At 43.5% G+C, this 26,072-nt stretch overlaps 1 protein-coding gene across 3 annotated transcripts in view; it reads left to right on the forward strand.

Annotated features, from left to right (window-relative positions):
- The first annotated feature begins 1,815 nt into the window (after positions 1-1,815).
- Positions 1,816-26,072, forward strand: part of JMJD1C (jumonji domain containing 1C) — a 389,821-nt gene continuing 365,564 nt past the window's right edge. For 2 of the 3 annotated variants that reach the window (XM_040361984.1, XM_040361985.1), the window contains exon 1: positions 1,817-2,146. In XM_040361984.1, the coding sequence (XP_040217918.1) occupies positions 1,976-2,146 (171 nt within the window). In that variant the 5' untranslated portion in view covers positions 1,817-1,975. Of the gene's footprint in view, positions 2,147-26,072 lie in introns of all 3 variants that reach the window. The other variant, XM_040361986.1, reaches the window with a different exon arrangement.

Below are 26,072 nucleotides of genomic sequence, written 5' to 3' on the forward strand. Positions count from 1 at the left end.
AATAGATTTCTATTATGCCCCTCTTCTGAAAGTGCATGAAAAGTCCTGCGTGTGGTCAGACCGCACTGCATTAAGGCAGAGGGGGCGGGTCTAAGTCTCTGTTCTGACTGGTGCCCCTTTGTCATGCTAAAACACACCTTTCCAGTGTGACAAAAATGCATTAAAAATAGTTCCCTTTAAACTCCCTGTGATCACGTCTCTGTGTTTTTAAAGTCTTGCTTGCTGCATCTATGGTGCCCTGTTGGAAAAACACATCTTCCATTATAGTCAATAGAAATGTGCCATGTTTGTTTGTAGTTAGTGGGCTAGATTCATGTAGGGGCGTGCATTGTTACGGCGGCGCAGCGTATCGTATTTACGCTACGCCGCCGCAACTTACAGGAGCAAGTGCAGTATTCACAGAGCACTTGCTCCGTAAGTTGCGGGGGCTTAGCGTAAATGGGGCCGACGTAAGCCCGCGTAATTCAAATGTGGAAGGGAGAGTGTTTTGTGATGACCTGACGTGATTGACGTTTTTTACGAACGGCGCATGCACCGTCCGTGTACATATCCCAGTGTGCATTGCTCCCAAGTACGCCGCAACGACGTATTGGTTTCGACGTGAACGTAAATTACGTCCAGCCCTATTCGCGAACGACTTACGCAAACTATGTAAAAAAATCTAAAATCGAAGCGGGAACGACGTCCATACTTAACATTGCGTGCGCCTCATAGAAGCAGGAGCAACGTTACGCCGAAAAAGCATTACGCAAATTACGTAAAAAACTACCGCCGGACGCACGTAAGTTTGTGAATCGGCGTAACTAGGTAATTTGCATACTCTATGCCGAAAACGACGGAAGCGCCACCTAGCGGCCAGCGTGAGAATGCACCCTAAGATACGATGGCGTAAGAGACTTACGCCAGTCGGATCTTAGGCTAATGTCGGCGTATCTTGCTTTCTGAATACAGAAAGAAGATACGCCGGCGCAGCTTTGAATTTACGCGGCGTATCTATGGATACGCCGACGTAAATCTTTGCTGAATCTGGCCCAGTGTGTTTTTTGAGTTATACATCAATTTATGATCAGGGCTGAAAACGTGTGTAAAACGCATTATGTATACTATGTGGATGGAAACCATAGAAACTGATGTTATTTTCCTCTTCATGCGATTCAACGCAATCCAGCTCGCATTTGAAATCACATCAGTGTGATCCGGGGCTAAGTGCCCTTTCACACCAAACACAGTTGGATGCATTTTTGAACTACGCTCCAACTGCATTGACAGCCCAAAAGCAAGGTAATCCTATGGCCATAGTTCACATTGTTGCAGTTCAAGTAGAGCATGCTGCATTTTTCTACACCATATATGCAAGGAACGCTTCCAGTGCACTGCGCCCCTTTAAGTCAAGATAGCCATGCCCCAAAAATATAAAGTAAAATGCGTACTCAAGCGCATTGTAAACATGCACTCACAAACACGCAGTTCTGTGCCGCTTCTGGTGTGAATGGGCATTTTTTGTGCTTTTTGCATTTTGCACTACCGAGTGTGTTCCATAGAATAAAACATGATAAATGGACTGTAGTGCAAATCTGCAAAAAGCTCAAAAAATGCATAGGTGTGAATCAGGCCTTAAACATTGAAACGCACTAAAAATGCAATCTGCATTTTCAAACAAACACATGTTGCATTTTACAGGACCCCAGTGTGAAGGGGAGGTGTGATTGGGCAGAATAGGGGATCACGTGACTGTAGCCGTCCGCCGGAGCTCCCAGCCCGCTGCTGTCAGACACTCAGCTTTGCCCGGCTGCCGGCGGGGGCGAGCGAGGAGCGTGCACGTGCAGAGGGATCCGGGGGATGCGGAGTTCCTCATCACACCGGCACACAGTGGACTCGAGCAGCTGGGAGCCGGGGAGCCGTGCAGTATGAGCGGCCGCTGCTAGAAGGGGGGCTCGCTGGATCCTCCCGTCTTTTCTTCCCGGGACTGGAGGCCATGGCGCTGGGACCGCGGCCGGAGTTGGTTGGGAAGCGCTTTGTGTGTGTGGTCCGAGGAGGAGAGGAGCCGCTGGAGATCGGGGAGATCGCTCAGATCGGACGCTGGGGATGGAGAGCCGGGGTCATACGAGCCGTGTCTCACCGGGACAACAACAACCTCGACCTGGCGGTAAGTTCTCCAGGGTGTCCTGATCTTTCTCCCTGGCTCTGCGGGGACCACTGGGGCAGTCCTGGATGGTACTCTCCCTGATCCGGGGTCCCTATTCTGCTGCTGGAACACCGGAGTCCCTACTCTGCTCTCATGGGTCCCTGCTCTGCTCCTGGGAGCCCCGGAGTCCCTACTCTGCTCTCAGGGTCCCTGCTCTGCTCCTGGGAGCCCCGGAGTCCCTATTCTGCCTTGAAGTCCCTACTGTGCTCCTGGGAGCCCCGGGGTCCATGCTCTGCTCCTGAGGTCCCTATTCTGCTGCTGGAAGCCTGGGGTCCCTACTCTGCTGCTGATTGGGTCCCTAACCTGCTCCTGGAGCCCAGGGATCCCTATTCTGTTGCTGGAAGCCTGTAGACCCTACTCTTCTCCTGGGGCCCCAACTCTGGAGCTGGGAGCCCCGCTCTACTCTTGGAAGCCCAGGGTTTTTTCTCTGCTGCTAGGAACCTTAATCTAGTGTTGGGGTCCCCATATTTGTCCTTTCTCTGGTCCTGGGACCCCCTTTTGTCTGCCCTGCTCCTAGGTTTTCTTGCTCTGATACTGTGTCCCTGTTGTCAGGTGTCCCAGCTCTGGTACCAGGTGCCTGCTGTTCCTGTTGTGGGTGACTGGTGTTGCTGGTACCACTGCTGGGTGACTGGTGCCAATGCTCTGTGGCTGGGTGCCCAGTGTCACTGCTCTGATGCCTAATCAGTAGATTGTGACATGAGGAATCCAGTGCTGGTACCTTGCTGGGCAGGAAAGGGTGGTCATAGGTGGTGAGGATTCTGGCACAGGAGAGGTGAGTACACAGACAAGGGACTGACTTCCAGATGTGTATAGAGACAGCTGGGGTTTGAGGGATGGTTGGTATGAGGGGGCCCTAGGGTAGAGTATTGCTCTTTGTGCTGAAAACTTTCAGAGCTGGAAACTAATATATTGTCTGCCTCTGGGAGCCCAGTGTCCCTGCAGCTCTGCCACCGGGATTGGCGCTTGTATGTTACTGACACTGTTGATTGTGTCTTTGATTTTTAGGTATCCATGGAAGTACAGGTCCCAGCTGTCAGCTCTGTCAGAGTTCAATAAACACTAAAGCCACCATAGCTGGGACTTGCAGTTCCACAGCAGGCGGGAATGGTTACTCCTCCCTCATATAGCAGAGGCTTTAGGGCATGCTGGGTCTAGTTGTTCCACAGTCACTAGATGGATGTTGAAGGCTGACATGCTGGGAGTTGTGCTTACAGCACATGTCTGTTCTCCTGAGATACTGCTTTGTTTACTTACAGCTTTAGATACATCAAAGTGTGTGTGCCAGGACTTGTGGCTCCACGGCAGTTGTTTTATGCTTGGGTACCTTTCTGATGGGGTTGTCCTGTGCTTGTGTTATTACTATTTTATTATGTGGGTTACTGCTTGTACTTGTGAGACCTTCCATGAGCTTTTTTTTTTTTTTTCTTCTAAGTTTTTTTATGAGCTTGGATGATCAGTATAAGCGCACACTGCATATACTGGAATTAGAGTTCAGTTCTATTGTGCTGCTACAAGGAATTTGTATTGTATGTAGGTATAGATCCCTGTCTGCATACATATGGTCTGGTGCTTGGTTCAGTTGGTTGGAACAAAAGTAAAGATGTTTTGCAGAATTTTCTTCTACACATTAAAACAATATAGAATGGACATCTTGCAGATTTGTTTTGGAATCCTTTTCAAGTTGTTTTTGTTTTTTTTTTGTTAATTTTTCCAATTGTTTCTGTTTTTTTATTCTATTATTATTATTATTATTATTATTATTATTTTTTTTTGCAAAAGTGTTTGTTTCCAAAATAGCATATTCCAAAGGGACTAATATTTTGGTGAAAAAAAAAAAAAAACATGTGCTCTAACAGTAATATTTTGCACTTGGAAAGCATTTTTGGCAAGTAGCAGTGAGGGAAATAAATATTTAAAGGGACTGTTTTGGGATTGCTTCATCTTCTTGGGTCATTTTTAAAGTTCTGGGTCTTTGAAGTGTAATAAACATATAATTTCTGCTTGATTACATTCTTATGTGTTAGCACCAATAATTTACACAACATTTTAAAATATTTATTATTACTGGTACTTCTATAGCACCAGCAATTTGTGCAGAGTTTTACAAATGATGCACATGCACCCTCAAATAAGTTACAATCTAAGGTCTCCAACCTGCATTCATATACTAGGGCCATTTTAGACAGGATCCTATCGGCATGTATTTGGAGTGTGGGAGGAAACCCATACAAGCACACAGAGAGCATACATATACTCCAGGTAGGTAGTATTGTGGTTGGGATTTGAACGGACAACTCCAGTACTGTTAGGAAGTGCTAACCACTTAGCCACTCTGTACGTTCAGTCCCTTCTTTCAAGGAGCTTACAATCCAAGGTCCCTGCCTCTTATTCATTCATTCATTCATACATACATACATATAATAGGGCCAATTTAGACAGGAGCCAATGAACCTACCAGCATGCCCTTGGCATGTTGGAAGAAACTAGAGTACCCAGAGGAAACACTTGCTAACGCCATGTAGATAAAATCCTGACTGGCCTTCCAACTGAGGACCTCTTTATGGTTGCAGGCAGGAGTGCTAGCCACTAATGCCCCTTTCACACTTATGTGACTTTGGACATCAGAGTTGCATGACAAGTCATACCCCATGATTCCCAATGATAACTATTAATATCTGTGTGACTTCAAGGTAGTCCCTGTACTACTTTGGTCTGACTTTGATGCGAGTTGAGGTCCACAGACCTCAAGTTTACCAAGGCATTCCCTGAAATCGCAACCACAAAATCATGCGACTTTGAAGTTTGAAAGGGGCCTAAGCCTGTGTGTGTTTGTTTTTTTTTGTTTTGTTTTTTGGTATATGGAGATGAGGCCTGATTTCCTTATTACAGATCAGGCTGTTTTGCAGTACTACGCAATGGGGTGGTGGTGGGGGGTTACTAAAACTGGTGCAGCTTTGCTTAACCAGTCAGCTTCTAATGTCAGCTTGTTCAATTAAGCTTTGACAATAAATCCTGAAAGCTGATTGGTTTCTATGCAGAGTTGCATCAAATTTTGCACTCCAGCTTTAGGCCCCTTCCACACGGGGACGGATCCGCTTGCAGCGGTCCGCCAGCTCAGCCAAGGTAAGGTCCCTCTCTGCTCACTGAGCGGGGAGGGGCTTGTCCATCGCCGATCTCATCCGATCCGCCATGGACGTATCGCCATCTGTCTGATTTTAGCGGATCAGGTCAGATGTTAGCGGACATGTCACGCTGACATCCGACACTCTATAGAGAAGAATGGAGCGGCCATTCAGGTCCCCCGAAAAAACTGACAGGCGGACCTGAATGGTCTGGCAATGGGAAAGGCTCCTTGGTAAATAAACCCCAATGTTTGTTCTCTATTACTACTCAGATTGCAGGTCGACTTTCAAAAAAATAAAAAACGCACTCCCTCCCTGTGCAGCTGATATCTTGTCCTAGCAGTTGTTAAGCAGAGAAACTAAGTGAGCATAGAAGAATTTGGAGATCGCTCTAATCTAATTTAATTTCTTAATTTAATACGATAACAAATTAAGGAAGCATGTGCAAACATTACTTTAAGACAAATGCTGCAATAGTTATTCAAAATGTGCACTTGTTGAATATTTGGCATAGTCGGTTTCCTGGGGGGATAGTACTCTGTTCATTTTTTTTTTTTGGGGGGGGGGGGGGGGGTCGGAGGAGGGGACTGACATGCCGTTAGTGTAAGAACCAATATAGGCTTGTAGTATTGGTGACTTGCTAGTTCCAAATATTGCCTGTATTACCCAGCTGCTGGCTGCAGACTTTATACTGGAAGTGAGTGGGTCTCTTTCTGCACAAGTTCTAGGGACACACAATAGTCCCTTTGCATTGTTCAAGCTTGCTGAGGGTCTTCCTTACATGTCTGTGTCCCATTAGATATTGTTGCCATAGACTAGAAGGGGCAAATCTCGGTCACACATTAGAATGGAACTAAGCAGTTAGCTTTTCCTTTTTATTTTTTATTGGATTACTTTGGGTTTCCAAACTTGTTGACCAATTTTTAAAATGAATGGGGTCTGTTTGCTGATAGTTTCCACTTAGAGAGCCGCCTTCTTAGTGTCAGGAATCGGTATTATTTGTTAACTTCATAGCAGATGCACAAACATGCATTTTAAGAAATGAGCTTGTACACCTTTTTTCTGTTTGACTAGTATTTTTTTTTTTTATTCCAGGGTAAAGCCGCCCCCAACCCTCACCAGCACTGTCTCACTACTTCTTCCGACCCAGAGACTGCCGAGTACCTGGTGTCACTTGTTTTAGGAGCCAAGAAGGAATGGTGACACCACTTTCATCTAGGTCAATCATATTAATCGCTTCAAAAACCCTCATTGTGTATCGGTGAAATATATACTTTGTTCACTAGTACCAGTCCCTGTTGAGGGTAGACCATTTGACCCCCCCCCCCCAAAAACGTGTTGGGTTTTTCCGATGCAAGATTCTGAATAAAATCCAGATTTCAGATGTCCTGCTTTTGTGCTTCCTAGCACACTCTGTCAAGTGACTGATGCTGCATGATGGGAGAAGGTCACTTACTTCTCTATGGTCAGATGCACCATGTGTTTTATGCAAACTGCAAAAAAGACCGAATGGGATTGCTGGAGAGGTGAAGGTGGCTTTCCTCAAAAACTATCACTGTGGTTGATTTAGGCTCCTTTCACACTGAGGAGTATTTCAGACGTTTTAGCGCTAAAAATAGCGCATAAATAACCCCTGAAATACCCCTGCCCCAGCATTCTCAATGTGAAAGCCAGAGGGCTTTCACACTGAGGCGATGCGCTGGCGGGAGAAAAAAAAATCCTGCAAGCAGCATCTTGGGAGCGGTAAGAGGAGAGGTGTGTGTGTATACCGCTCCTTCCTATTGAAAACAATGGGACACCGTGGTAATACCGCCCGCAATACGTCTCTGCAATTCCGACAGTATAGCGGCGCTATACCGCCACCACACATGCTGCCCCTGTGTGAAAGGGGCCTAACTAAAACTGGAGAGTTCAAAAATCTGATGCAGCTGTGCATGGTAGCCAATCGGCTTCTAACTTCAATTTGTTTAAGCTTTGACCAAAACAAAAAAAAAAATGGAAGCTGATTGGTTTCTTTGCAGGGCTGCATCGGATTTAGTAAATCAACCCCTGTCTTAAATCCTGAATCCAGGAAACCTAATAATCCTCCCATGTACTAGGGCTGTGCCTGCACTGCACTGGTTTTCTGCTTGTTTATGTTTAGGAGCAGAATTTTTTTTTTTTTTGTAGAGTTTCTTGGAGTGTTTTTCCAGCAGAAATGCTACTAATAGCGATTTTTTTTTTATTAATTTTTATTTTTTCCCCTCTACTACATAAACGCTACTAAATGCTGCTAAAAAGCTATTACCAGCTTTTTTTTTATAGCTTAAATAAAAAATAAAAACCTGCTAGTTTTGCATGGAGCCCTAACGGGCAAAATTGCAGTGTCCCTAAATGCACGATTGTGTTGTGAACACAGCAGAACCTTACAAGGGAAAAAAAATAAAGTTATTTGGATCATTTATGTTATTAATACTATTATCTGAATATTCTAGTTTTCAGTGGTTTATTTTTCTCCTGTGCTGCTGAAGATCCTCATCTTCTTCAATCCCTTGCTTTCCTAGTGAAGACGGGGTTAACTGTCAGTATGTTTGATCATAAAACGGGCCTCCTTTTTATTTCCAGAAGGCCCCGGTTCAGCCTGCTTGTGTGATATATTATTCTTTCCCCCCTTCCCGTAGCCTAATAGAAACAATCTGAGTCTCTGGATGTATAGCTACAGATGTGCTCTCTGCATAGTCCTATTTTCTTCTTCTCCAGTCGTGTTGTTGTGGCATTGTCAGCCCGTTTTCATGTGATTTACTGTAGTTTTCTAGCTGTGCAGTTCCTCTCGGAGCTTCATTTCTCATGGGGGGTGGTGGGGATTGTACAGCACTAGAAATAATAACTGGAAGGTGAAGAGAGACTAGAAATAAGAGCCAAAGACACAGTTGGTATATGTCCCTCTGTAGGGGTGGATGGTTGTTCTGTCCATGTGGTTTTTATATGGTGTGCAGGAATGCGACTATCATGTGACATAAAAGTTTGCAACTGTTATCTTTTTATTCTACAGGGCCTCTTCGATCAGAAAATATATAATGTTCTGGACATTTAAGTAATTAAAAAAAAAAAAAAAAGCAGATTTTTTTTTTACATGTGTACACAATGGAAAAAATAATTTCTGTAGAGCTGAACTGGTTAAAAAGCATTAGCTGTACACCGATTCGTCTTTCTAAATACAAGCCAGACCATAGCCCTGCCCGCTGCAAATGCGGAGACCCCAGCAGAACCCTTTATCACCTATTGTGGTCCTGCCCCTCCCTCCAAGACTATAGGTCACAGGTGGTCGAGTTCCTTCACAATCACATGGGTTCCCCCCTGACCCTATGCCCTTGTCAGTGTCTACTGGGCCTCCTTCCTCTCTCTGAAGAAGGGAAATATTTAACTATTTCCTTGCAGGAATCCCTGTTCCTGGCCAAAATGCAAATAGCCAGGTCCTGGATCACTATCCAACAATGGATCTAAGCAGTAAATGCCACTCTCCCCTGCAAAAAAAGTATTATATTCACATAGAGATTGCCCCGATCAAATATAACAAAATATGGGACAGGTGGCTGGAGGACCCCTCTACCTGTAATGAAGCGGAGTATTCCCCTTCCACAGAGCGGTGTCTGTCCTGTCACTTATGCTCAATGTTTTGCCTATTATTCCTAATGTCTGTATGCTTTCCCGTATTGGAGCTCTCCTGCATTCATGTAACACTGGCGTTGGCCTTTGACCCCCTACTGGGGCATACTCGGCCATGGTGTCCAGCTGACTCTGCTAGTGCATCTAACACTGCCCTCAACCCAATGCTGCTTTCCAAAAGGGGTGTCTGTTGCTTCTCCATCCAAAGTGTAGACACCCTAAGACAGGAAGTGTGTTGCCGGCTGGATCACCATGTGCAAACAAAGGAGAGAGAAAAAAAGCCTCCCAAAAGAATCAATGAAAGCAATGCAGCCACCACATTTCAAAGTGTAAGTTCACCTTTTTATTAAAAATTAAACGTCGTAGACCCTTTGCACATTGCTTTCGCTTCCTGCAATTTTCTCTTTATAAATATACTTCCAACAACCCCTTCTTAAACCTAAATAAGAGGTTCTACTAGTTATTTCAAGAGTGCAAGTTCCCTTTCACATGAGCAGACTGATCGGATCCACCTGCCCCCGTTTTTTCAGCCAGACCCGATCAGACCAACCACTGTTTTTATTAGAAAACGGATGTCAACAGACATGTGTTTCCATCCGACACCCCCCCCCCCCCCCCATGGAGAACAACGGGCTGTGTCCTTGTCCGCTCTACATCAACAAAGCGGACACGGACCTGTCATCCACCTGCTCAGGGATTTCTAAGAGCCTGTATGATGCAATGTGGCCCCGCGGCCCAAGATTTCTCAGCCAAAGGTCAGATCCGCCACACTTGGGGAAACACTAATCTATGGGATAAAAATGTTTCTGCATTGTTTTGAGAAAGAATTTTAATAGGCTGATTCTAATTTCATTAGATGAGCACAGTAGTGGGAGATCACTGAGGTTTGATCCAGGGTACTCTGTATAGATTTTCTTGTGGGCCTGTGTTGTTATTAATTACACCTAGGGTATATTTTATTGCTCCTATTTTTAGTAGCCTATCGGGCAGTTCAAGTGGGATAGCTAATGTACTGGATTATAAATTTGTGACTATAGCTAGTATTTATTTGCATTTATAACACGCACAGGCGTATAACACGCACCTTAATTTTAAGAGGGAAGTTTCAGGAAAAATACTTACATTTTAAATAAAGAACTTTGACGCAAAATAAGGGTCAGTGCCCATCAATGCAGCCTGATCAATGCCCATCTGCAGCCTCAAAATTGCCCATAAATGCAGCTTGATTAATGCCCATCTGCAGCCTCACCATTGCCATGATTGCAGCCTGATCAATGGCCATCTCAGGGAGGAGGGCAGGATGAACACCATCAGATTACATACAGCGAGAATCTCCTGTTTACTCGGTGGCCTCATTAATACAAAGTCCCGCCTCCTGGACTGTCTTCTATGATAGACAGAACACTGGTCCAATGCCAGCCCAGGAGACGGGACTTTCTATAACAGAGGCCGCTGAGTAAACAGGAGATTTCCTTGCTGTATGTAATCTGAAGGCGCTCGTCTTGCCCCCCTCCTCTTTCTCTCTAAGGCAGCCCAAAGTGCAGTATCGGCGTATAACGCACACTATTTGCAACCGATTTGCAGTGTGAAAAAGTGAGTGTTATATGCGAATAAATAAAGTATTTGCTTTTATCAAAGTTTGCATGTTTTTTTTTGTTTTGTTTTTATTGTATTTTTAATTTTTTTTGTCACTTTCACACTGATGCAGTGCTGCACACTTTTTAGAAGGAGCAACAAATCCGTGGGACATAATAGAACTCTCTAGGAAAGCGCAGCTAGCCTGTGCTACACCCACTATGCGGTCAAAAAATTACCAATGTGGTTTGAAAGGGGCCTATGGCTAGGTTCACCCTAGTCAATGCTCTGAAAGTTATTCATGTTGGATCAATATATGGAGTGCTGCTAAGCAACTGTTGTTAAATGTTCAATAGGTGTTCGTGCCACCTCCTAAATGGCTGTTTTGGGTTATTTTTTTTTTTTATATTCGGCAGAACAGCAGTTTATAAGGGGGATAATGTTCTGCAAACGAGTATTTGGCTGAATGTTGCCTCATGGTCCTATGGACTTGAATGGTGAGTGTGAGAGGCGGTCAGCTCAGCATAACATGTGAAATTCCCCTTGGCTGCAATGCAAAGCGTTAAAGCCGCTGAATTTGAGCAGCCTCTTTTGGCTGTATTTTATGCTTTTGGTTGGCAGCCAGGCAGAGGTAAAACTATGGTTCAGCCACCTGTTTTTGTATTTCAATATTTTTATTGAAAATAAACAATGTTGTATAAGGCACAAGTGACAAAGACAGAAATAACAATCGAGCGCTGTCAGATTATATTACTCATACAAATAATCGTAAACCTAAAACCTATAGATAAAAAAGAAACAAAACAAACACCACAAAATGCAGTTAGCGGGAAAGCCCATTAACATAGCCATATGACATAAGAATAATCAAGGAAAAACACAATGTCCCCTTTTTACCGTATCTTTCCCAGGGCAATACAAGTGTGTTTCTGGCTGCATTGGTGGTATGTGGTGCTCAGGTCAGGTACTAAAAATGTAGCTCCCATTAAATCTACAAAGATATTTTTGTGGTTAATGCCATAGTGACTATAGAAATAAGAGTGCAGAAGTAATGTTGTAACTCATAGCAGTCAGTTCAAGTCAATATAATCGTATTGGTGAAAAATGGATTTTGGTTGGCTGCTATGGGCTACTGTACTTCACACAGGCTCCTGTCTGCATGTGTCTTTACTCTAATGAAGTGTCTGTGTGCAGAGAAAAGAAGACCCATAGGCATCCTTTCCCTTCCCCCAGCATTGCAGAAGGTTCACTGAGGTCAGGCGACTGCCTTCATATTATGCAGCATTGTGCTCTCCAGGATACTAAATCATTCAAACAGTACTCCAGTTTTATTAAGACAACTGGATTCCCTGCCGAGCATTTTTTTGTACTTCTAGAATTTCATTTAACCCCTTAAAAGATAGGCGACTCGGTTGCCAACTGTGAAGCCAGAGACCTGAATGACATTTATTGCACAGGGTTAACTATACGCCCCCCCCCCCCCCCCCCCAATAAACGCCTATGGTTGTCCACCTAATTCTTATGAGGTGTTTTGTCTGACAGTGGTTTTTAACATAGAAAATATAGAGAGCCTCATGTGTGGCCTCCACCTATTCCAGAGGGCCGCACAATAGCAGCTTGTTTTCATAATTTGAAGTGCATTGTCAATGCTTGAAAATTTCAATCCTGCTGTATATTTACCACAGTGCACAATGGAGAGAAAATAGGCAAAATAAGCCCCTTTGTTGATCTTAGAGCAGGGGTGCCCAACCGGGGGCCACATGTGGCCCACAGAGTCCTCTGATGTGGCCCTCGACCTCCTGCTCTGGGATGGCTAGTTGGCAAGCCCAGGTTGCTGACCTGCCATCCTGGAGCATCAGTGTTGTAAATAAAGCCGGCGGTAGAGGAAGCAAGTAGCTTTTCAGAAAGTGCACCACACCTGCAGGATATAATAGATGTCTATGGCAAAGTGCAGCTAACCGGCGGGAAAACCACAGGTACACTGCGCTGCAATAGACTGCAGACCATCAGTGTAAAAGCAGCCTTAGGCCCCTTTCACATGATCGGTCTGACCAAATTGGACCCTCCATTCACCTCTATGGAGCGGCAGATCTAAACAGACTTTTGTTCATTTACACCTGCCTTCCTCCAATCCAATCTGCTAAAAAAAAAACAGGAGTGGTTCTGCCCCCTTCTATCTGATTGGATCGGAGGGCCCATAGAGTAGATTGGGCTGTGTGTGTGTGTGTGTGTGTGTGTCTGCTTTGCATATGCAGACTGGACACAGACCTGTCATCTGCCTGCCTCGCTCATTGTGGCCCTGCGACTGGTTACTAAGTCGCTTAAGTGGGCCTCTGTCTTCAAAAGGTTGGGCACCCCTGTCTTAGAGGCATTAATAGCTACTCTCAGCATTACTGTCACTGGTGCAATAATAAGCCCTATATTGATGTCCGTGAACAAAAAAAAAAACCTGCATTGTCAGCAGGTGACCGCAATATTAACACTTTCATTCGTGGCCAGTGTTATGATACCAACCAACCCCCCCAATTGGTGGTCCGTGGCAATGCTTTTAGCCTGTTAACCCCCCCCCTGTATTTTGCATTTGTGGTCAGTGGGAGAGCTGTTACATCCCCCCCCCCAACAATACACACCCACATAATATTTGTTGGTGAACGTAAGGGGGCACGCACTGACCACCAATGTATGCAGACACTTAACAGTGATTGCCAACTTGGTAGTCAGTGGTAAGGTGACTGCTGCTGTTACTCCATGAAGAAATGCTTCATCTAGGCTGGTATAGTCATCAGAGTTGCTGAACCCAGTCATGGGATCTAAGGCTCCAGACTGACCCCTTCCCACCTGAGCACCCCCACCGTGGTACAGCATGCAATACACCAACAATGCAGACTGGGGTGGAAATGTTGATTGGGATGTGGGCAGGAATAGTGGGCAGCATTGGTACTGCTAAAACCTCTGATGTCCAACTGGTGGTGTACCCAGCCCATGGAGGGTCAAACATGGCAAGCTGGTGGCTGCATGTGGCCCATGGGCCATGTACTGGATCTGTGTTCCGGCGGGCCTTGTTGATATGGATGTGGTATATTTAAAAATGAAGACAATGTGCAAGGATGAATGAAATGGGCTACTGAATAAAGTGCAATGTCTGGAGTACAGTACTCCTACAATACAGCCAAAAGACGTCCTTCCCTTTTCTGTGGAGGATTGCAATGGGTTACTTCACTGTGCTCATCCTTATTACACCTACTATTGGACATATTAAGCGACTGTGTTGACCAACGTATCTACATTTCATTTTATATTTTACACTTGATAAATAGAGAGGGTTTGATTTGGTGTTGTGGTCAAGAGTATCCTTCCAGCTTCCGAATTAACTTCTGTGTGGTGCATTTTTATGAGCCTTTTACATGCATTTTTGGACGCACTGCCAATAAATTCTATTAGAACGTGCGTTTTATGAAAGTGCATCAAAGATGCAGCATGTAGGGCTTTGATGGGCTTTCATGAAAGCGTGTGTTCTAATAGAGTTTCATGGCGGCGCACATATAAACGCGATGCAGAACGCTGCACTGATTTGAACAGGGCCTTCGTGCCTTGAGTAATATTCGGCTGAAATTATCATTTACATTTATTTAGATAGGTATCCTTTTGTTTTCTTTAAAGCTATTTAGTATTTTTTTCCCTCCTCATTCAGCCTGTGCCAGCAGCTCTCCGTCTTGGTATGGAGAGAGGCCAAACAGCTGGGAGGAAATTCTGTACAGCTGGCATCTCTTAGCTCAGCGCCCCCCCCCCCCCCCCCCCCAATGCCCGCAGCTATTGCCAAATTTAATGTCTCAACTTCAGATTGTGTATCGTAGTAAATTACTGTATGACCTATCCTGTCGCAGTGACTTTATGGCAGAGCTGTTTTGCTCTAGAAGAACCCTGGGACGGCTAATTGATATTTTTTTTCGCTTACAAACCTTGCGTATTGCCTTGTTAATTTTAACCACATGTGCAGTGTAATCATCCTGTAAATGTTGAGACTCTATTGTACTTTGTTTATCTTTTAGAGGTATTTATAGAATACATTTCTCATGCAAATTTGCCAATTATATTTTATGAGACTTCGTGGGCACCTTTTTTTTTTTTTTTTTTTTGGCTACCCGGTTTATGTATTTTAGAAATGCACTTTTAGCTGATGTGTTTGAGCCTATTGAACATGACTTGCCCGATTGAAGATCCTACTTTGGCAGTTGCTATGGTGATGACAGTGGCTGTAGTTTGGCCCCTCTTTTCCTTACGTGCTCAGACAATAAATTGACTTCATTAGAAAAGGTAACTGGGTGTTCTTGAATATTATTGTGTAATTGTTCCATAGTAGCAGCATTGTCGGGATCCAATCAATTGTTTTATGTTTCACTGACAACAGAATAGAACCCTTACAACTAAAATGGTAAAAAGTTGCTGACATTTGTATAGCTAGAGATTATTCCATTCCATTGAATATTTATTTGGTGGCCTAAATTTATAGGGCCAAATGTCAAATTCATCCAAGATTTTGCCATACATTTAATGACAAATCTTTCAACGAATCTGCTTTAAAAAAAAAAAAAATTTGCTAGCATTAGGATTTGTCCTGTTTTCAATATATAACATTGCTTCCCTTGACAACTGTTATGTTTACAAAGCCAGAATTTAAATCCACTGCAAAGATCCAGTTGAATCCATTTAATAATGTGATAAAAGTAAACTGTCATCTGATTGGCCGCTTTTGGGATCTAGCGCTTTGCACATTGTCATGCCGATAGTATCAAGGCCCAACATTGATCTTTCATCCAAAAGTTTAGTTAGAATGTCTGATACTGTTGGTACATCTGATATATGGATGAAAGGAGATGCCTGTGTTGTCATAGCAACCTACAAGAATTATTATTATTTTTTTCTTATTGTTAACCCACACCGGAAAAATGACACCTTGGGTCTGGGTGTTGGGAGCAGTTTTTGTTTAAAGCATATATAAATGAGGCTAATCTTTTGCTGAGCAATTTTCCTTTTTATGTTCATTAGACACAGTTGTGTGAAGTGCTTTTGATGCAGTCCTATTTGTAATAATAATTGTGTATTAGCTTTACTAAAAGCAAGCTCGCTTAGTAAGATGTGTTCTCCATCAGCGGTGCCTTCCTGAAGGTCAGCTAGCTGAAACACTATATTGAATTTTAGAGTTCTTTATTATTATTATTTTTTTACATTTTGGGCTTGGAGGCTCCAGACCTTTTTCTGTGCGGTGCTCGGGTCACAGAATATCCATGTGTGCTCACAGTAGATATGTATTTATATGTAGATCCATAGGATTGCTTCACCTGCAGGTGTGTATCTTGAAGGAGAGCTAAAATGTAAAAAAACAAAAAAATAAGGTCGGGTTTGGTGGTATAAGTGCTTTCTGAGGTTGTATAATCAAATTAATTTTCATAGTTTATTATAAAAAAATAAAATACAATTTTGTGTAGGTTCGTATTCATGCACACAATACAGATATCCTTATGAATAGTGTAAATGTTGTTGTTGTTTGGTGTTGTTGTTGTGTTTTTTTTGTTGTTGTTGTTGTTGTTTTTTTTTTTTGTTTGGAGCTTAGGAAATATGACTAACCTAAAATATAAATAGATTGTTGGGAAAATAAATCATACATACAATTCTAAGCATCGCCTACTTAAACTCCTTTAAGAAACCGCAATCATTCAGTGCATATATTTTATGTATGTGTGTTTATTACTCTGTGTGATTGTGTATGTGATTAAGCTGCTGTTTTAACCATAATATAGTGACCCCCCCCCCCCCCCCTTTGCATAGGCAAGCATTTTCTTTGTGTGTTATGGTTGCATAAATGGTTGGAGGGGAGCAAAATTAAAAAGGGAGAGGGGAAGAAATAAATACATATAATTTTTGAGTGCATCTTCATTATGTTTTTGTGTGTTTTTTGTTGTTGTTGTTTGTCTTTCTGCATTAGTAGTAAATTCTCATCTGAGCCTTCATACATCTTGTTTGCCTTTTTTAATCTTGAAGATGTGTCCCACAATCTGCATTCTAGAGAGATTTTGTAGCATATAATCCAGGTTTAGCCCTATGGTCTGCCCCTCTGTTCTATCTATCAGCTTAGAGCTAGCTGCTAGGAGATGTTGTCTCACTGGTTGATGCATTACACATTAGTCTGAAATATAAATGCTGTGCGGATTGGAAGAGCCGAGGATTTCGCTGTTACCAGTAACTGATTTTCTGTTTCCATGACACCTCCAGTAAACCAAGCAGTATTGGCTTGGATATGATGTTGTGATTGGAAGTGTGATTGAGCAGTGTACATAAAATAGTATATTTTAATTTAAATGCAATACTACAATAAGTAAAGCCTAATTTAAAGAAAACCTATGTACATATCAAAGTATGATGGAATAAAATACAAAAGCAAAGGCTGCTTTGAGTGAAAAGGAAATGTCAGTACTCACAGCTACAAATGTTGACTCTTCCTGTAAAGGTTTCTCTGGATCGTGATTCCCTGTACCCTTCTCCAATTCACATTACAAATTTTCCTCTTGTTCCCTTTTTAATATGATCGGTGAATTTAATTTCATTGATAGAGGAACGCCACTCCCCCCCCCCCCCCCCCCCTACATTTTGTTTCTCTCCCATCTTATCTAGTCTTGTGGGTTACTGTATCCTGGGTCTCGCACTGCCATCTTCTCCCTATGTCATCAAGGAGCTGGCTGCCTCTTCCTGCTGATCACCTAATGAGGTAGCGTATGCGCAATGTGGGGGTGAGGTGGCGGTAACATCTTCACCACACCTCTCCGCTTCATCCAGTCATAGAATGTTTTGCATTTATTGAGCTGTTGCACATGGCAACTGTGCCTAGTGAATGAACGACCTCCTGTGTTCACTGGGCAGCGGCATGGCATGGGACCTAAAAGATAGTGGTGCCTACCACAGTTATTTCCAGCTTTCATGAGATCCCACAGGTATGGCATATACATACTTGGACTGCTCCAAACTGACCGAATGTAACTCTGCAAAAAAGGAAAAATGCCAAAGCTCCTTTTGGCTGAACTTCTATGGATCACAGCAGTGTAGTTTTGTTCTGAATCCCACTGTCTGCTGACGTCACAGGCTGGTCCAGGCTCAGGAAAGATTGTGACCATGCCTGGGCCGACACCTAGCTTAGCCTCTCAGCGAGTTGCTGAGAGCCTGAGTTGTCTGCTCCTGCCCCCTCCACAGCCCAGCACTCCCGTGAGCGTATGGGGGGGGGGGTCGGAGGCAGAGCTGTGAGCCCATGACTGACAATCCCCAGCTCGCTGCTCCCTGGGAGCTCTGAGAATAAGAATATTTCCCCTAACTTCATAGAGCTGGGTTCACATGTATGCTGCCGCGGTTTCAGCGCAGGGCCCCAGTGCCGTTCTGTTCACTGGTTCGAGTGCAACTTTTTACCTGAATCAGACTGAAAAATGCACAGGACTCTTTTTAAAACCGCGCCGTATGTGTGTAACTGTGAAGCGCCTGTGTTGAGAAGGCATGTTATACAAATCGCATGCGGTACAAAACACATCTGATTCACATATATGTGAACAGAGCCTAAAGATTCCCTCTCACTTCCTGTTGCATCTCTGGGACAGGAAGTGAGAGGAAATATCCACAAGAATTGCAAAGTAAAACAATAAACTGACTGCTTTTATACTTTCCCTATGGTATCTCAAATTTGAATGACGTTTATGGCTATACATACATTTTAATGAATTTTAATGAATGCAGGGGTGCTTTTTTTGTTTTGTTTGTTTTACATGTGCCAGCTGCCATGTAAGCTAGTTGGGTAAGCACAGATCCTTTTCTCTCCTCCCAGCTCTTGATTCAACCACAGTGTCTGGATTTATAGCAAAGCTTTATTCATCAGCAATATTTAAATAGATGTTTTATGAACACCATAACCATTGTCTGGGGTTGTAGATGACACGGGACATGACAAACGATGTTTTAATTGCACTGTTCATGACATGTTGACTTTGTTGCATCTTAAAGAGTCGCTGAGCTTTTCCTCATTGAGTTGTAGAAGGATGTTGCTCTTTTGACATAGCAAGCTTTTAGACATCTGGGTCTCATTTTGTCATTCCTCCAGGCCTGTTTATTTTGTTCCTTGTGTGCTGGAAACCCCTGTGTCTTGAAGCAGGATGCAGCTCCCCCCTAGTCGCTTCCTGCATTTCTCATTGGCAGTCATTCGCTCATCAAAAAAATGAAAACAGTCTTGGCATGGTTCTCATCTTTTGTTTTAACCTCTTGCATGTTGGGATAGCAAAGCGTGCAAGCGGATTGTTGGCAAGAAAAGGGGATTATCAAATCTTTTCTTTTCTGGAAGTGCAATGGTGGAATGTTTAGCTATTCCCCCATACTGAGAATGACCTTGCTGCACTCTATGATGATCTCACTAGAACAATGCATATTGCTTTTATTAAGCAGTGTTTGGGAAGAGAGAAGGGGATGCAGCAATAGGCTTCTCATGGGAGAAGGAAACCTAGGGTGAGGAAGTGTGGAGACTGATGCTTGTGAACCCTCCTTGTCGTGGTAATCCGTTGGCTTCAGTGTTGTAACTAGTATACAGATCGGGAGTTATGCCTATCCTGATCCTACATGCTTGTTCAAGGCAATTCAAAGTATTGAAGCCAGAGATGGGCATGTGATCAGAATCCTAAGAGGTCAGTCAGCAATGGCATCCCCTGTATTTCTCTTAGTACAGGTTTTCTTTAAAGCCCAACTGTATCTCACCCATTATAATGGAACAGGAAGAGTTAAAGGAGAAAATAACATCCATACTCGCCTCCAGCTGTCCTCCACCGCCTCCAAGTCCAGGGAACTGAGAGATCACATAGATGCTGTTTGGTCAGTTCTCTGTCCTCTTGAAACTGAGAGCGGTGACTGCAGCTCATTGCTCTCCCCCCTCCAGCGCTCACTGGAGTACCAGGCTGACGAGGGGACGGGTTCAGCTGGCTTCAGCTATCAATTGGGCAGCTGGATGGATACACACTAATATAGTCTGGATCACTCCAGGGCCTGGAGCGACTGTTATGTCAACTGACGGCAGACGTCACCCATTAGCTTCCATTGCCCATCTGCTGTCGGCTCTCTTCCCTCTCCCCAGCAGCAACTCTGACACAGGGGAGCTATTGGATAAGAAATAGGCAAGTGCCCAGATGTTCCTTTTTATACAGGGTATGCAGAATAGGTGAAGTGGGGGAGGAAATGTTTTTGAGAATAATTAGTTTGCTTTATCTTCCACTTTAAACCCTCTGTCAGATTTTATTTGTCGTGTGTGTCCCTATATGAGAGCTATCCTCTCACTTCCTGTCATGGCAGGAAATTACGTTGTTCCAAATTGGGGAAAAAATGTCATTGTCTGTGTCTTACCATTCTAGTGACAACTGCTTCCCTCATTTCTATTAGGGGGGTGTCACAAGTACAGGATGTTGTGTAGAATCTCCTAATCAGGAGTCAAGTGCAAAATAACCCCAAAAAAGTTCTAGTTTTCCCCCACTGTATTCAAACTCTATGCTACTCTAACCATAAAAAATAAAGTCAGGTGACGTTGGGGCCTGTTCACACATGAGGGGTTTGAGCTGCACTTTTACCGCTACCCCCTTTAGCTGTAGAGGCAGGATGCGGATTTCCCTGCATCCAATTCACATGACAGGCATGTGTGACTGGCTCTCAATGGAGCCAGTTCATACACGTCCAGGGCAGGCCACGGTCCAGATTGGAAAGGGGTCTAGTTCATGTGCGAGTTCAGGCTAAAATTCGGACCTAAATCGCACCTAAAGCAGTGTCTAGGAATGCACTGAACCCCAGGTGTGGACCTGGTTTGAAAGTCGGCGGTGAGGAGCACGATACGCCGCCTCCTCTCTATCAAGTGCTCTCTGAAGAGCGATCTGAGTGTAGGTTGCTTTTTAGAGAGCGAAACTCATGAACGAGCTGAAATGTGCTTCATTTTGTGTATGAGCAATGTGTACAGAGAGCTTTTGGAAAGTTTTTTGTTGAAGTTTTTAAAGTACCATTCAGCTCCACTTTTGGAATGGTAAACACAAACCTTTATGGGAGTACTCGCTGTCACTTTAAACAAGCTGGCAGCAAATTTCAGCACTACTTGAAGCTTGTTGAAAACCTGCTGAAGTCTGTTAGCAGCTTATTTAAAGTGACAGCATTCCCTGTAAGATCTGTGGTAAAGTTTTACAAACAAGAGTTGAAGGGCACTTTAAAGGCTTTTCAAGAAAGCTGCTTAATGCTTGCTGGAAGCTGCAAAAAGGCTGCCTGTTCTCTTTGCTTGTATACAAGCTGAAGACCATGCAAACGAGGCCGTAAGCTGACCATACACTATACAGTCAAGGGACCCCCTAGCAACCTCTGGAGGAAACCTTGGGTTCCATGGAATAGGGTTTGAGAAACCTGGCCCTCTGCTGTGTGCATCAATAGAAACACACAGCCCCCTAGCCTGTTAATTATTATACAGGATTTATATAGCGTCAACAGTTTGTGCATCGCTTTACAACGTTAGGGGTACCGAAAATTCAGAATGCACTTGGTCAAAAATGTCAGTGTAAAAAAAAAAAAAAAAAAAAAAAAAATTATATATATATATATATATATATATATATATATATATATATATATATATATATATATATATATATATATATGGGTTGTCCAGATACCGATATCGGGACCGATACCGAGTATTTGCGTGAGTACTCGTACTCGCGCAAATACCCCCGATACCTAAATAGAATACTTTCCCCCCCCCCCGCCGCATCGCACCGCCGCATCGAAAGCCGCCGCATTGGTTAAACGGCGTGCGGGAACATCACAACTTTCATTTGAATAGCTTTAGTGTTCCCGCGCGTATAGACACTCCCCCTTGCTCGGGATTGGATGGGTGATCGTGATCTGTCCAATGCCGAGCAAGGGGGAGTGTCTATACGCGCGGGCAAAACAGCTATTCAAATGAATGCTGTGATTTTCTCCATGTGGCGGCTTTCGGCGGCAAAGGTATGGGGGAAATGGCTGGAGGGACATGGCTGCATATGTGAGGGACATGGCTAGAGGGACATGGCTGCATATGTGAGGGACATGGCTAGAGGGACATGGCTGCATATGTGAGGGACATGGCTGGGGGGACATGGCTGCATATGTGGGGGACATGGCTGCATTTGGGGACACATTTAAAAAAAGTATCGGTATTCGGTATCGGCGACTACTTGAAAAAAAGTATCGGTACTTGTACTCGGTCCTAAAAAAGTGGTATCGGGACAACCCTAATATATATATATATATATATATATATATATATATATATATATATATATATATATATATATATATATATATATATATATATATATATATATATATATATATATATATATATATATATATTGTATTCGCCTTTTGTAATTAATACATAGAATTTAAATGAATATGAATTTATTGTCGGCCATTATCGGCACCTTTTTTTAGCGCAAGAAAAGCTCAAGAAAAATGCATCCCTTTTTATGTTCTATGTTTTCACACTGGTACCTTTGTGCTTTCTATTTGGGGGTAAAAATTATGCCTGCTGCATTTCTGGTCCGTTATAAATAACCGCAGCAAAAACGCATCTTCCCATTGAAGTGAATTAAAAACTCAGCAAGAACGTATCAATAATGCCACCTGTGTTGTGTTGTTGTTTTTCATAGGTCATGTGACTCAAAAAAATATCAGTGTGGCAAAATCGTGTGCATTTATTTTGACGCCAATATCAGCACTTTATTGGCAAAAACACAATTTCCGGCCCATATGTTTTGGACCATCTCTAGTTGGGGCAAACTGTACAGTTACAATACAATTCAATACAGGAGGAATCGGAGGGCCCTGGTCATTGGCAAGGCACTTCTCTGCTCTTTCCCTTCCCTCTCCAATGAAGAGTGGAAGTTCAGTGAAGCAGCACTGAGAGAGCAGAAGCCAGCAACATTGAAAGTTTTAAACTGCAAGTGGTGGGGTAAGAACAAGTTGTTGACTAGGTAATGTTTATAATCCACCTTTACAAAAAACTGCCTATGCAGGTAATGGGTGTCGGGTAGATAAAAACAAACTGCAGCTCTAAATAACATTACAGTGATAGTAAAGTCTAGTTTTCTTTTCTTTTTTTACATTTAAAATAAAAAAACATGTTATAGTTACCTGCTCTACAGTTTGATTTGCACAGAACATCTCAGATCTTCCTCTCCTTGGCTCTCCTGGCCCCTCCCTCCTGTTGGGTGCCCACACAAGAAGCCGCTTGCTATGGGGGCACCCGAGCCAAGTCACATTCAGACACAAAGCCCTGGCCCGGCCCCCTCTTTTCTCATTTGCTAAATGACTTTGACAGCAGCAGGAGCCAATCGCGCCACGCTGCTATCTCAGCCAATGAAAAGGAGAGAAACCCTGGATGGCCGAGACATTCCTAACAACATCGCTGGAGCTAGAGGAAGCTCAGGTAAGTGTTAGTGGGTCTGAAAGCGGTGGCTGCACACAGAAGACATTTTTATCTTAATGCATTAAGATAAAAAACCTTCTGCCTTTACAACCCCTTTAACCGCTTAAGGACTGCTGCACGACTAAATACGTCGGCAGAATAGCACAGCTGGGCACATGGAAGTACAGGTACGTCCCCCTTAAGAAGCCCAGCCGTGGGTCGCAAATGGGCCGCCTGCGGTGCACTCGTGACCCGGTCCTGTGCTCTGTGACCGCGTCCGCGGGACCCGATCACCGCCGGTGTCCTGCGATCGAGTCACAGAGCTTAAGAATGGGGAGAGGTAAGTGTAAACACACCTCTCCCCGTGCTTCCTAGTGAGCCTGACACGGATCGTCTGTCCCTGCCATAGGGAACGATGATCAGTGACGTCACACACCCAGCTACCCCACCCTACAGTAAGAAACACACATTAGGGAACACTTAACCCCTTCACTGCTAGTGTCATTTTCGCAGTAATCGATGCATTTTTATAGCACTGTTTGCTGTAAAAATGACAATGGTCCCAAAATAGTGTCAAGTGTCCGATGTGTCCGCCATAATGTCGCCGGCACGATAAAAATCGCTGATCACCGCCATTACTAGTAAAAAAAAAAAAACGTATTCATAAAAATGCCATAAAACTATCCCCCATTTTGTAAACGCTATAACTTTCACGCAAACCAATCAATAAACGCTTATTGCGATTTTTAGTTTTAGTTTTTTAACCAAAAATATGTAGAAGAATACGTATCGGACTAAACTGAGAAAAAGGTGTGTCTTATATATTTTTGAGGGATATTTATTATAGGAAAAAGTAAAAAATATTGCATTTTTTTTCAAAATTGTCGCTTTATTTTTGTTTATAGCGCAAAAAATAAAAACCGCAGAGGTGATCAAATACCAATAAAAGAAAGCTCTATTTGTGGGGAAAAAAGGACGTCAATTTTGTTTGGGAGCCACGTCGCACGTAATTGTCAGTTAAAGCGACGCAGTGGCAAATCGCAAAAAGGGGCCTGGTCCTTTAGCTGTATAATGGTCCGGGGGTTAAGTGGTTAAATAATGTCTTTGCTATAGGTGTAGGCCATTTACATTCCTCCCAAAGCCTGAATGGAATATTCCCAGGACGTTGTTACTGCTCACCTCCACCATCACAAGAGTTTCAGACCCCCTCTCATATGCTTTGTCTGTCCCCTGACACCAGCTGTGAGCTCAGGGTTTGAGAGCTCTCTCCTGTGATGATGGAAATGAGCAATAATGACTGGGCCTCACTCAGCAATTTCCTAGCAGCACCCTGGGAGTATTCTACACAGGCTTTGGGAGCTACAGCTATAGCGAGGACATTCGACTTTAGTCAGAGCTGCAGAGTTTACTTTATTCTAAAAATACCCCTTATCTGCATAGACAGTGTTTTGGTAAAGGTGAACTGATCATTTATAGGGGTGGATTTTCACACTACTTTAAACCGGGACCCTGTGAATTACAATTCAGCATAGTGACACGCCTACTGAATTCAGAATTCTATCTAAAATATAATATCTGGCTACTCACAGCCTCTGTCTTGCATTATTTGTGTCATTCACAAGATGCTGATTGCTAAAGTGCTATTTTATTGCGGATGGACTGTTCTATTCACATATATAAAATGACCTGGAAAAGACTCCTACAAATCATGAAATGTTCATAAACATAACCTTTATGCTTTTCCTGTGCACACTTGCAATTTGCAGTGATCTATTCATATTATTTGAAAAGGAAAAAAAAATCGCTCCCATCTACTTCTAAGCTGAGTGGAAATACGTCAAGAAGAGAACATTTATAATGGCTGTCTATCTTTTGCATTTCTCGTGGCAAAGTGGTTTTCAGTTGCTTTATTTTTGTTTTCAGCACCTTTTGCATTAGTTCTATGTATTGCACATAATAGGAGTAACAGAAATTTGATGAAAAAGAATTTCCTCAAATCACTGTTACTCCCATCATGTGTAATATTAGGGATGCAGGCTAAGTATGTGCGCAGGGACCAATGCCCGGAATGCAAGCGCATTCCGGGCATTGGTCCCTGCGCACATACTTCACTAAACATTAAAGTGGTTGTATACCTTAAAAAAACAACAACCTAAAAGGCATAATGAACTAGTATGCCGCGCATACTGGCTCATTATGAAATACTTGCCTTAGAACAAAGCGCTGGCATCACCTCCCGGTTACTGCTGAGGGAGCTGACCCGTTGCTTCTGCGTTTCTTCCCGGTTCTCAGGTCCAGCGCTGTGAGTGGCCGGAGCTGCGGTGAGGTCACTCTCCCGCATGTGCGCAGAAGTCCTTTTTCGAGCAAGGCGCTTTGATTTTCCGGCAGCATCCGCCGGACCTTCAGAATGCATGCGCCGCTGATGTCAGCGGCTGTGTGCAAGGTGAATATCTCCTAAATCTTATAGGTTTAGGTGATATTCATTTTAACTATGGGTAAGCCTTATAGGCAAAATTAGGTAAAATTGTGAAATACTGCTAGGTGAATTGTCCGGCTGCAGGAACTTGTGAGACTGTCATAGAGTTTGATAGGCTACGAGGCTGGACGGTACACCTCTGCCCGCACCTGGGGATACTGGGGTCTTATGCTTCGGTGCCAAACGCCTGGTGTGCATAAGGCCTTAGATAAAATCCTACACAGTAGAGCTGCACAATTAATTGTTAAAAAATCGTGATCTCGATTCAACCTCCCTGACGATCTCTAATGCAGAGGTTGCCAATTTTTTCATACAACACATATAACAAGTGGAGAGGTTTTATCTGCTCACTCAGCTGTCAAAGGAAAATATCCCAGTTTGTCAAGTTTTTAACAGGAAACATTGTAACTAGGGTTGTCCAGATACCGATACCAGTATCGGGACCGATACCGAGTATTTGCGGGAGTACTCGTACTCGCGCAAATACCCCCGATACCTAAATAGAATACTTTTCCCCCCCCCCGCCGCTGCCGCCGCATCGCGCCGCCGCATCGAGGGACATGGCTAGAGGGACAT

Source organism: Rana temporaria, chromosome 8, assembly GCF_905171775.1.
Source record: "Rana temporaria chromosome 8, aRanTem1.1, whole genome shotgun sequence".
NCBI lineage: Eukaryota > Metazoa > Chordata > Amphibia > Anura > Ranidae > Rana > Rana temporaria.